The sequence below is a fragment of the Limulus polyphemus genome, unplaced genomic scaffold (genome assembly GCF_000517525.1).
Source record: "Limulus polyphemus unplaced genomic scaffold, Limulus_polyphemus-2.1.2 Scaffold1553, whole genome shotgun sequence".
Classification (NCBI taxonomy): domain Eukaryota; kingdom Metazoa; phylum Arthropoda; class Merostomata; order Xiphosura; family Limulidae; genus Limulus; species Limulus polyphemus.
In genome coordinates, this window is record NW_013667163.1 from 158,989 (window position 1) to 173,051 (window position 14,063).

Consider the following 14,063-nt stretch of genomic DNA (forward strand, 5'->3'; position numbering starts at 1 on the left):
TGGGATGGGGATGCGAACCCGCGACCCGCAGATTGCGAGTCGAGTGCCTTAACCACCTGGCCATGCCGGGCCCTGGGATTATCTAGTTTTATTTTTTAGGTATTCACACAAAAAGGAAACGATATAACGCTTTTAGATTTATTTCACCCTAGTGTCGCGATACTGTATTATCTCCTACAGCTTTTTAAATACATTTTTTTTTATTTGTGGGTTCATGAATTTGTTGGTTCTTAATAACAACAACAAAAGGAAACATTAAATAACTAGAGGGGCACTTAAATGAGATTTATTTAACCCTAGTGTCATGATATGGTATTGTGCCCTAGTTATACTAAAGGGCAGTCAAAAAAGCGCATACCTCCCCCACTGCAGCGTTGATCATATTCGGCTCTCAAAAAAAAATATGAAAATGTGTCCGTATGCCCGTTGTTATCAACGGACACGGCAATTTTTGGAACAACAATGAGAAATAATATTCTACATATGTCCACCAAGTTTCATCAAAAATCCGATGGTTTTTGAATGAATTATAGAGCAAAAATAGTGTGAAAAATGGGTCCCCATGTTAACAGATAGGGATTTTTTGGATTTTCGTGACCTTGACCTTCCAAAATGTAATCACTTCTAAGTGGGTCATGGTCTAAATACATACCAACTTTCGTCCAAATCCATTCAGCCGTTCTCAAGGAATCTTGCTGAAAAACACCCACGGTAGCGGAGGTAAATACCTCCAATATTGCATAGCTTTTTTAAAAAACGTCTTTCTATTCGTAGGTTCACATCCTCCGGTGGGACAGTGGTAAGTCTTTGGATTTACAACGCTAAAATCAGAGGTTCGATTCCCCTCGGTGGGCACAGCAGGTAGCCTGATGTGGCTTTGCTATGACAAACACACACACTCGTAGGTTCATGTTTTTGTTGGTCGCAGGTTCCTTAATAGCAACATTAATCAAAATATCGCAGATAACCCCATTATATGTTGCTGGGTTTCTGTATGTATTTGGCCCTCCAGTGGCACAGTCGTATGTCTGCGGACTTACAACACTAAAAACCGGGTTTCGATACCCGTGGTGGGCAGAACACAGATAGCCCATTGTGTAGCTTTGTGCATAAATTCAAACAAACAAACTGTATGTACTTTATATAGATAATTAGTTATTTCATACAACGTTTTAAATCTTTTTTTTTTCTTTTTTGATACTAAACATAGTGACAAACATAGAGCTATTTGGTTTTATGAAGTATCTGTACCCATCAGTTGTGAACGTAAGAAAAACAAGTCTGTAACTTCAAGGATACGGACAATAGTATCTAATTTCTAACTCTATTTTTATAGTAGAACCTAATACAGAAAAACGTCGAGTTATATATATACGTGCTGTGAAAGCAAAGAAACGTTTGGAGTTACCCCTTGAAGAGTGGGTAACACTTAAAGTTTTTACAATTATTTTTCTGTAATTATCATAATATTTCCCTACTGAGTTTTGTCTTTCATCTCTGTTTATTGTTAAAGGTACGATTCCTAGTGAAAATTTCAAAATTAGAAGTGTTATTTATCATATTTAATGCAAAATGCCTCAGTGGACTAAAAGTAAGCTCGAGGGCTCATAACGTTAAAATTCGGGGTTCAATAATCGTGGTAGCCACTGCGTCGAAGGCCCACTGAGCAGCTTTATGCTTAACAACAAAAAATCACGCATAAAATATTTAATCAGAAAACAAATTTTGTAAATTCAACTTTTTTTTTCAAGACGATCTATAAACAGTGATAAAATTCTCGATGATTATCTAAAAAAATACCTCGTGTTTGTATGTATGCTACATCACTGCTGTAGTCACTTTGACCAGCAACGTTTTGGGACATTATTTCAAAAATGTAGCCTGTTCCAGGATCCAACCCGTTGATGATAGCTCCAGAAGCGTTCGCTGGTAAGTAATCGCTGTAAGTAAATTCTTCGAATGATTTCTTTTTAAATCGAACCTTAAATTGCTGCTGAAAGCCTCCATCAAATCCTGGTCTCCAAGCCAACGAAACAGAGTTGTGAGTGACGTTTACCACAGAAAGACCGCTAGGTGGATCTGGCGGGCCTTAAATATATATATATATATAAACAACAAATTAAAAAAAAAACGTACTCCAGATCATCAATACTAATCAAGTTTTAGTCTTACTTATTTTTAGTGTCTCAGACTAGATATGCACTCTATAAGCATAAGTACTTGCACTAATATATGCCTATTGATAAACATTTGTAGGTGTTTCAGATATGGTGGAAAAGGTGCTCTACTATTGTAGCAAATAACAAAGAAAGATAATTAGCAACACGACTATATTAGATGACTTTAAATATTTAACTCTGAATGGTAATAACAAAACACAGGAAGAAGCCTACAAAAAACAGAAGTTAAGAATGCTGATACAAATGTGTGTTTACATCTTCTAAGTCTTCGCTTTCTCACAGAACGGTAGTAATTCTGCAGTTTGAATAAAACTCTATTTTGTTAAATTAGTTTTCGCAAAACTTGCACAGCATCCTAAACTTAAAGGGCATTTTTAACACCACACGAGTGCTACCGGAAACAACATTAGCTGTTAAATTAGTTTTCGCATAATTTGCTCAGCATCCTAAACTTAAAGGGCATTTTCAACACCACCCGCGTGCTACCGGAAACAACATTAACTGTTAAATTAGTTTTCGCATAATTTGCACAGCATCCTAAACTTAAAAGGCATTTTCAACACCACCCACGTGCTACCGGAAACAACATTCATTGATAAATTATTCTTCGCAAAATTTGCACAGAATCCCAAACTTCAAGAGCATTTTTTAACACTACCTCAGTACTACCGGAAACAACATTAACATCAAGCTTACAAACCTTTCTTTCTTAATTGAATTCTTATACCGGTTTTTCCCATTTCATTTCTGGCCATGCATTCGTAGATTCCGAATTCGCTTGGCTCGATGTCGTTGATAAATAGCGTACTCTCCCACAGAACACCTCCTATATTGACATCTTGTTGAGAAAACTTCAATGTGCCGAAGCCTTCTTCTTCTGGAATGAATCGACCATCTCTTGACCAAGCGAAGCTAACGTTCGGAGCTGCCTGTGCCTGACACGAGAGACGTGAAGCTTTTCCTTCTTCTCCGGCAACTTGTAAGTTAATTAGCGACTTCTGAATGACAGGCTTAACTAAAATAAACAGATAAATGTATAAATAATTCGGCCACACTCTGGCTTAGAAAACAGAAATTACATTTATGCTTTTATTCGTTATGAAATAAATAACGTCAGAGGTACAACAATTGTAAAAACTCGTGACGACTGAATATGAAAATATAATAATGCTTTATTAAAAACATGTTTTTTTATGCAGAAACCGATACCTTTTTCTTTATGCCTCGATATCTCCTTGATAATAACTAGGTGTACTCACACAGAGTCCCCGAAAGAGTTCTGTTTCAAGAGTAAATAATACTACAATTCAGAGTAACAACTATTTTTATTTCTTGCTTTTGAAATTCATATGTCATGCTGTGTTGTAGCCTACAGAGTGCATAATTCTTCTCGTGATTCATGGCATGCGCACATTTTACTGATGCCACGACAGTATAAATTGCAACATTGAGCGTCCCTTATGTAACGTCATTTTAGTGTCTACTGACTGACTGACAGACAACACATTACTGTATAATGGTACGAGTGGTTAATACAGGTGACCTCTCCGGGCGGCCTTATGTCCCCTGTCGGTGAAATAACTCATTTTACCACTTTAGTATGAGCCAGAAATATACTTCTTCAACCAACTACACACACACACTCGTCTACAACATGCTTTGAAATTATGGCAAATTTAGCGAACTTTGAAAAAATGTCCTGTTATCTATAAATAGAGAAGAAAATCCGTAAACTTCAAATTGCAAACACAAATAATGTGTTTAATGGTCTCGAGGTAAAGTTTTTCAGATAACAACAAATTGACGATTGTAGTATGACACCATAATTTTGTATCAAATTCTAGATGGCGTTTCAAACCAGTTCTAACTTAGCGAAACTGTTTGTTTGTTTGTTATGGAATTCGCGCAAAGCTACACGAGGGCTATCTGCGCTAGCCGTCCCTAATTTTGCAGTGTAAGACTAGAGGGAAGGCAGCTAGTAATCACCACCCACCGCCAACTCTTGAGCTACTCTTTTACCAACGAATAGTGGGATTGACCGTCACATTATAACGCCCCCACGGCTGAAAGAGCGAGCCTGTTTGGTGTGACGGGGATTCGAACCCGCGACCCGCAGATTGCGAGTCGAGCGCCCCAACCACCTGGCCATGTCGGGCCTAGCGAAACTGAGATATGATTTATTTGCATTCTGGGAAGCACTTCTCTGTATGACACTGCTACCGACGAGGTACTTAAGTAATATAAAAGCACAGTTAGTGGAAATAATGCTTATTAACAAGCAGAATAATAAATGTTTGTAGGAGTTGTGAGGACGAGAAATCATAGGATAATTAATCACAATGTTTATAACAAAGATTATGTCTACAACATCTTCCAAGAAGGTTGCAATCTGCAAATAGTTGTATGCTATTACACTGGAAGTAAACGTTTCGTGTCTAAGATGTACTTGTTGCAATCTGCAAATAGTTGTATGCTATTACACTGGAAGTAAACGTTTCGTGTCTAAGATGTACTTGTTGCAATCTGCAAATAGTTGTATGCTATTACACTGGAAGTAAACGTTTCGTGTCTAAGATGTACTTGTTGCAATCTGCAAATAGTTGTATGTTATTACACTGGAAGTAAACGTTTCGTGTCTAAGATGTACTTGTTATCATGCAATTGTTTCTAAGATGTACTTCTTAGCCTGCATCTGCTTTTAGGATGTACTTTCTAGGATGCAGCTACTTCAAGGATGTATTTCTTAGCATGTAATTATTTCAAGTATGTAATTCTTAGCATGCAACTGTTTCTAAGATGTAATTCTTAGCATGCAACTGTTTCTAAGATGTATTTCTTAGCATGTAATTATTTCAAGTATGTAATTCTTAGCATGCAACTGTTTCTAAGATGTAATTCTTAGCATGCAACTGTTTCTAAGATGTATTTCTTAGCATGTAATTATTTCAAGTATGTAATTCCTAGCATGTAATTATTTCAAGTATGTAATTCCTAGCATGCAACTGTTTCTAAGATGTATTTCTTAGCATGTAATTATTTCAAGTATGTAATTCCTAGCATGCAACTGTTTCTAAGATGTATTTCTTAGCATGTAATTATTTCAAGTATGTAATTCCTAGCATGCAACTGTTTCTAAGATGTATTTCTTAGCATGTAATTATTTCAAGTATGTAATTCCTAGCATGCAACTGTTTCTAAGATGTATTTCTTTTAATGCAACTATTTTCCAAATATATTTTTTGTAAAACCACATTTGTATTTTCGGTAATGTGTTCAAGCATTTCCAATCTTCGAAACGATGATAATTTTCTGTTGTGTACTTAAATAAGTTATGATTTCTAAGTCGGTTGCTTATTGAGGTATCTGTAGTCGTTGGACTAAAAATGATCCATTGCCTTCGTAGCTAAGAATGCATTTCTTATTAACTAACCATTTCAATTATCAGTCATCTTATAACTATATTCCTGGAAGACTCTTTCCGATGAAGTCGAAATGACGAAACATACAGCAATGAAATTTTGTATTAATGAGAGTGGTAAAGTAGGTTTATCTGGCTAAAGTAAGTATTTTTTATAATTTGTCTAATAAAAAGTAACATACTTCATGGCTAAAAAATATAGTATCTATCATGTTTAAAAAGTAGCACCTATCATGGTTAAAAAATATAGTATCTATCATGTTTAACAAGTAGCTCCTATCATGGTTAAAGATATAGCATCTACCATGTTTAAAAAGTAGCATCTATCATGGTTAAAAAATATAGTATCTATCATGTTTAACAAGTAGCTCCTATCATGGTTAAAGATATAGCATCTACCATGTTTAAAAAGTAGCACCTATCATGGTTAAAAATATAGCATCTACCATGTTTAAAAAGTAGCATCTATCATGGTTAAAAAGTAATATACTTTATGGTTAAAACTAGCATCTATCATGTTTAAAAAGTAGCATCTATCATGGTTAAAAAGTAGCATCTATCATGTTTAAAAATTAACATCCATCATGGTTAAAAGTAATATACTTTATGGTTAAAAAGTAGCATATATCATGTTTAAAAAGTAATATACTTCATGAATAAAAATAGCATCTATCGTGTTTAAAAAGTAGCATTTATCATGGTTAAAAATTAGCATCCATTATGGTTAAAAATTAGCATCCATCATGGTTAAAAAGTAATATACTTCATGGTTAAAACTAGCATCTATCATGTTTAAAAAGTAGCATCTATCATGGTTAAAAAGTAGCATCTATCATGTTTAAAAATTAACACCCATCATGGTTAAAAATTAGCATCCATCATAGTTAAAAAGTAATATACTTTATGGTTAAAAAGTAGCATATATCATGTTTAAAAAATAACATACTTCATGGGTAAAAAATAGCATCCATCATGGTTAAAAAATAGCATCTATCATGATTAAAAAGTAGCATCCATCGTGGTTAAAAAGTAGCATATATTATTGTTAAAAAGTAACTATGAAGTTGAAAAGTATGTTTAATTTATAAAGATTGCAAAATCATGATGCTTTAAGTGGAAGGAATGCAGTGTGTATCACTGTCCTAGTATTTAACAATTAACAGTTTTGACTAATGTAAATTTCCGTCTCTCTAGAAGAATGTTGAGGAAGTTCCACTCAGAAAATTATACTTGCAAATAACGAGGAAATGAGATGATTAAATAGATAGTGGTTTATGTTGCAAAGGCCTAAAATGCACTCACGACTCACACTTGACAACAAGCAGAACACGAGCCGTAGATTCCTCGCCAATACCGTTGTAAGACACGCATTCAAATTCACCGGCGTCCTCCTTGGAAACGTTCAAAACGGTAAGAAACGAACGCCCCTTTTCGGAGATGACTTGCATTCTCTTTCTTTCAAATCCTGGTCGATTCCAGCGGATGGTGTCTTCTCTCAAAGGATTTCCTGTAGCCTCACACTGGAAATGGGCATCATCTCCCTCACTCACGTAGGTAGGAGGATTTACTCTCGTCACGGATGCTTCGTCTAAAAAACAAAACACATGCTCTCTAAGTATGATTAGTAACTTTATAATAATGTTTCTGATCAGGCCTCGCACACCACGCGAATACTGATCACGCTTACAGAATCTCTCGTCTTCCAGCTTTCTTTGTTTTTCAAGACTCGTGATTACTGAATGGCATCTAGAAAATGGGTGTGGTTTGATAATTTGAAAATTATTAATTTAATGAAGATACTTCTGAAGATGATCAAATCAATGTTTTATGAGTCATCAATATCTTTGATTATGATACACATTGAGTACAGTTGTATTGTTATATGTGTAACTGGAACTAGTATACATTAAAGTTATTGTTCTGTCTGTGTGTATCTGACGAGGATACGCATTGAGTACAGAAGTACTGTTGTATGTGTAACGGGACCTAGCATACATTAAATTTATTGTTCTGTCTGTGTGTATCTGATACAGATACACATTGAGTACAGAAGTACTGTTGTATGTGTAGCGGGACCTAGCACACATTAAATTTATTGTTGTGTGTGCATCTGACACAGATACACATTGAGTACAGAAGTATTGTTGAATGTGTAATTAATCTGACTCATATGTTTCTATCTGAGATTGATACACAATGAATATCGTTGTATGTGTAACTAGGTCAGACTCATATTATATGTTATATTTTTATCCGACAAATATACATAATTATTATTAAATATCATTATACCTATAACTAGATATAATTCACTATGATTTTTAAATTACAATGACACTAATTAATATTTTTAAATGTATAACCACGTTCGACAAACATTAAACGCTGCTGTATACTTTCCCAAGTCCATCGCATTTGGAATATTTCGCATGCAAAATTGTGTGACACTGCGCATGCGTAGCAAGGAAATCGAAGATAACAATGCCTTTGTCGTAAGAAATCAAACAAACAACAGCGATTACATCAATTTAAAGATTGATATTTTGATCGAACTAGTGTTACTAAATGCCTCTAAAATAATTTACGAATACATTTTATTCTGATCACATAAACGGTGAAACCGTTATGCCAACCTGAAACCGTTATGTCATTAATTTCATTTATACATTGAAGTTCATTGATGCAAGCGTATCTGCAGACTGATGGTTAAATTTTACTATTCCATTAGAGTCTGTCACTTGAAAATTAGGACGGCTAGAGCAGTTAGCCCTAGAGACGACTAGCAGGTAATTCTAGGGATGGTTAGCAGGTAACCCTAGGGACGACTAGCAGGTAGCCTTAGGGATGGCTAGTGCAGGTAACCCTAGAGACGGCTAGCAGGTAACCCTAGGGATGGCTAGCAGGTAGCCCTGGGGACGACTAGCAGGTAGCCCTAGGGATGGCTAGCGCAGGTAACCCTAGAGACGGCCTGTAGGTAACCCTAGGGATGGCTAGCAGGTAGCCCTAGGGACGTACAGCAGGTAGTCCTAGGGACGGCTAGCTAGTTTGAAGTCACGTAAATAAGATATTTGTTCTTCCTGAAATTTAGTTTAAAAGATGGAACAGCCGAGATGGACCAAAACGTTATGTTATGATTTGGGAAGTATTATGAGTATCAATAACTGAGAACTCACTAGACAATTATCCAAACATTGCCAAGTTGCATCATGAAACGCCCAGTATCTTGACCAAGGACATACTTTACGTAGTTCTTGTGTACTAGATGTGCTTCTGCAGGGTCCCCGAAAGAGTTCTGTTTCAACCGTAAATAAAACCCAAATTAAGAGTAACAGCTATTTTTATTTCTTGCTTTTGAAGTTTGTATGGTATGCCGTGTTGTAGTCTACGGAGTGCAAAATTCTTCTCGTGATTCATGGCATGCGCACGTTTTACTGACGTCACGACAGTATAAATTGCAACGTTGAGCGTACCTTTTGTGAAGTAATTTTAGTGTCTAATCACTGACTGACAGATAATGCAGTACTTTATAGCGGTGCGAGTGGTTAAAACAGGTGATCTCTCCAGGCGGCCTTCGGCCCCCTTTCGGGGAAATTATCAGACTTATATATTATGCAATATTATTTTTTATACAATGAAGAAGTCGTTATCTGCTACAGCTGGTGCGACTTACACAAGACGTTGATTAGGACAACTCTCCTGGTGGTGCCTTGAGAATTGGAAGCCTCACATACATATTGCCCACCAAAGTTCCTTGACACTTCAGCAATTTCCAAGACTGGACCTCTTGAAACTACTCGATGGGTGGTTATTCGTTTCGTTTCCCAGACATGACTGTCCGAAACGTCTAACACAGGTTCACCGTCTCGAATCCAGGTATAGTCAATAATTGGTGGATTTCCTATTGCTGAGACGTTAAACGATCCTGATTCACCCTCCACAGCGTCAAACTTTTCCATTTCTGCAACTAAGAATTCTGGTTTATCTAGACGGGAGGAAAAAAAACAACAACAAAATAAACACAGATAGTTAGTTGGAAATACACAAAATCAAAATCATAAATAATATTCAAGGTTAAACTGGTACACAATTAAAAACATTTTATTTAGGCCTATCTATGACCTTCAAAAACTTGACGACTCTACATGTTTCGACGTTACAACGTCATCCTCAGGAGTCACGTCACGTTCTAACGTCGAAATATGTAGAGTTGTCAACTTTTTGAAGGTCATAGATAGGCCTAAATAAAATGTTTCTTATTGTGTACCAGTTTAACGTTGAATATTATTTATGATTTGAACTTTATACACTAGTGCCAAAATACTATAACTACACAAAATCAGTTTTGAGAAAGTGTGACATTAATATTTCAAAATATTTTTTTTCATCATGGCTCCTCGAGACTAGAAGAAACTGCGCTAAAAATTTAACTAACGATGATTTAACCTTGAGTGGCACTCAAAATATTTTAAGTTGTCGTGCCAGGCGAGGCCTAGTGCATAGAATGTAGGATTGGAGATTTAACGATACAAGGTTCGAGACGTGATACCGCTGAACACATTTTCCTCTCTCACCTCTGAACACATTATGAAAAAGTGACAGTCAATCGTAAGCGGCAGGTGTCGCTGATTGGTTGCCCTCCTTCTGGGCAGCAGATATGGTTGTATAATCCATGTGTTGCACCTGGTAGCGTTCAGTTTGTTTAGTTCTTGTGTCGCACTAATACCAAGTGCTATTAGCGATAATTAGCTTTTAATATTTTTTTGAGTAAAAAATGGATCCGAAAAGGAATAGTTAAGAAAAAAACTTTTTATTTTGTTTGATTGAATGTATAATATTTACCATTGGTATATTTGTTAAACGCAAGCTGAAATATCCGTCAACTGATGGGGAATGTTTAAACTTAATTAAAACAACGTAAGTTAAACAACAATCATATATTTCAAAGAAATAACTTGAACATAAACTTTATCTCAACATTTTTAATTGATAACAAAGTTTCTTCACAAACAGTTTGCTTTCCATCTACCAACAAATAAAGATTTTGAGGAGATCCCACCTGTGAACACCCTACATCTCATTGACCACGAGAAAAGCATGGTTGTTTGAGAAACAATCCAGCAACTTTCATACTTTGACCTTGAACCCCTTTAGAATATTCAACATTGTCTAAGGCGTCAACCTGCCAAGATTGTTTAAGATTGACTCAATAGGCTGGGAGAAACCAACCAACAGGCTTTACAAAATATAATTAGGGTTAACTTCAATTTTGACTCCCTTAGGACATTTCCCATAGTTCATAGTGTTCACATACAAATTTTGGTTGATATTGGCCTGATAGGCTCGGAGGAATTAGGGTGCAAACAAACACACATTTCGTCTTTATATAGATTTAATTCATTCTCGACTGGCTAATAACATGCATGGCACAGAATTTTACTGGATTGTTATGTGTTTTTTTACACGCTGACACACAAATATTTGTTAAAGTTGTGCTACATAATGTAGGCTATCTATTAGTGCAGGGTTGTTTTTCTGAAAACTACGCAACCGTCAATAACGCAAGTGAAATTGAATTATGTTTGTACATCGAAAAGCAAATTTCGTAACATTGGTTGCGCATGCGTAAGGAAAGCATCCATTTTCCTCAACAGAAAAACTCCCAGAGAATACTTAATTCGATTTATCATTACAGAACATAGCAGAAGATCGAATGAAAATAGAGTGAACAATTTTAACGAGATAAAAATGACGTAAATAACATCTTATTTTTTGGGGGAAAAATGTGGGCTTGGAAACCAGCAAAACAGGATATTAGAGAGGAAAAATCGTACTTGCCGAAAATGTTATTTTTTTATTTTTCGTTCACAAAGTACAAAACGGTATCTTATATAAATCAGAGATTAAACAAAAATTAACACAGAAAACGTATTTCATGAGTACGTTAAAAAATTATATTAAGAAAACTAAAACTTAAGCGCTACTACTAAACTTTATTCTAAGCAAAATTGAAACCTAACCGTTACTCTTTCTAGGGCGCTGGAACCGGTGGAGCATTTGCCCCATCAATAATTGGTCCGGAAAATGTTTTTTCTATATCCTATTTTGAATAATTTTGTTACTGAACGATGATGTGCTTCACTATTGTAACTGTTATGTTAGTTTTAAGCCAAGTGATGGCGCAGAGGCTGGTCTTTGCTAATTTGTATTTTGTGTGTGTGTGTGTGCTCATTGTAAGCCTAATATTAGATAAATCGCTATGAAGTTGATAGACGCACAACTGTATAGACTGATACACGCGTAGAATATTTATATTTAAGTACATAAATATAGTTTCCTGGTCTTGTTACGTTTTCATTGGTCCCTACCAACCTGTTGTTAGATGCTTGTAGTTTCTTATTACGCCGAAGTTTATAACCATTTGTATCGCATATGGAAATAGACAACAAGCATGCGCAGTATAATTTTTATTTGACAAATGTAATACTTGAGTAAATTCACTTTTCACTGGGCCTAGCATTGTCTGGTGGTTACGGCGCTTGCAATCTAAGGTTCATGGGATCTAAACATGGACGCATTATGTTCAACAACATTGTAATAAATTCACGCATATAATAATGTTAATGGCACGAATATGTAAATTCATATTTATTTTGGCAATGAAAATATGTACTATTTTATTTTTTTTTTTACTTTTACATTGAAAGTAAACAGCAAAAGTAGTATTTTTTTCAATGATAGTTTTGATGTTATAGTAGTGTTACATCTCTGGTCGTTTGTTAATTTCCCGTATAATTTCTTTGGATGAAACTTTTGCGATACAATTCCTTTCTTAAAGAAAACTAGTTTATTCTTTCTCAATACAACTTTGCAATACACTTAATTTCCACAGTCACTTTAACTTCAACTCACGTTATAATTCACAACGATTCACGCACTTTACTTACGGTTGCTACCGTGCTTGACTCACTTGTCCGTCTCTGTCTCTGCCTGTCTGCAATTCATTTAATTATCTCGCTTCATTTGCCTGTTTATATACTAAAACAGAGGGCGCGTAGAAAAGACTAGAGTTGCCAGGAAGAGACATGATCCTTCTAGAAACTCCAGGGCGCATGCTTCCAGCGTCGCGTGACTTCCGCTATCGTAACAGTAGTTACAGAAATTTTCTTCGTTTTGTTTTTGAAGGTTAAGAATATTTCATTCTAACTTTCACAATTTTTACGAAATTAATAGATGAAATTTTGAACGTAAACAGTACATAACGGTCCAGACCTTGTTTCGGACCTACTGGCAAGAGCTAGAGCAGCCATTCAGCCGCTACAAAGGCTTTTATATATATATCTAAACCGAATAACTTGGTTGAATGTCATTTATGCAATGCACCATGTCTCCAACTTTAGACCTTTGATCCGCAACCCAATAACAAGGCCACGTCTGGTCCTGAACGGATGGAAACTTATGTTTAATTAAGAATTACAGATGGAAAACAATTTGCTTTCAAGAAAATTGACAAACACATTTAAATTAATAAGCAATGTATTAAATAAACCAGTGTTTTTGTTTTAAATATATACCAAATCCTTCAACTATTATACACACACACATATATATATATATACATACATTTACAAGGAGTATGATGATGTTTGAATGCTTGTTTGTTTGTTATGTAATTTGGCGCAAAGCTACACGAGGGCTATCTGCGCTAACCGTCCCTAATTTAGCAGTGTAAGACTAAAGGGAAGGCAGCTAGTCATCACCACCCACCGCTAACTCTTGAGCTATCCTTTTACCAACGAATAGTTGGATTGACGGTCACATTATAACGCCCCCTAGGCTGAAAGGGGACGATGGGACGGGAATTCAAACCAGCGACCCTCAAATTGCGAGTCGAGCTCCCTCACCACCTGGCCATGCCGGGCCTGTTTAAATGCATTCTGGTCTGCACGTAAATTGAATTGATAAAAAAATGCTGTTAAAATTTATTTTGATTATCGAAGCAACTAACTTGGCTTAATCGGCTCGGCCTTAAGATTTTTCAGAGCTTCAAATAAAGCTTGTAGATTTCATTACACTCCTTGGAGGTTTAAAGTAATTCTGCGAATCTAGCCGCATCCTATAGAGTTGAATTACATACATCTATTACAAGTTTGTGTTTCAGAGACTTGCCGTTATGGAAGTTGCCACTCGTCGAGTAATCGATAAATCTAGAACTATCATGACTTTCACGCGCCATAAGCCAACTGATGGTGATGAGTGTTCGATTTTTAAGATATACTTCAATAAGTGTTTTCTTCTTTCTTCTATGGATTTATATGTTACAATGTCTGAATTTTTTGACAAAAAATAGAGCTCTAACTACTGTATTCAATTTATAAAGATGGGGTTGGTAAGGTTGAGGGAAGCAGAAACGCGTATTTTAACGGTCTTGAGCAATCTTTCTAGTTTTTATGTACATTTCATTGAAT

General features: G+C 35.8%; 1 protein-coding gene across 1 annotated transcript in view; it reads right to left on the minus strand.

Annotated features, from left to right (window-relative positions):
- Positions 1 to 1,756: 1,756 nt before the first annotated feature.
- The window catches only part of LOC111086920 (synaptogenesis protein syg-2-like), a 30,706-nt gene continuing 18,399 nt past the window's right edge, over positions 1,757 to 14,063 (minus strand). Inside the window, exons 11-14 of the mRNA XM_022391728.1 lie at positions 9,269 to 9,580; positions 6,908 to 7,186; positions 2,881 to 3,195; positions 1,757 to 2,088 (exon numbers count right to left, since the gene is read on the minus strand). Coding sequence (XP_022247436.1) covers positions 1,757 to 2,088; positions 2,881 to 3,195; positions 6,908 to 7,186; positions 9,269 to 9,580 — 1,238 coding nt within the window. The remainder of the gene's footprint in view (positions 2,089 to 2,880; positions 3,196 to 6,907; positions 7,187 to 9,268; positions 9,581 to 14,063) is intronic.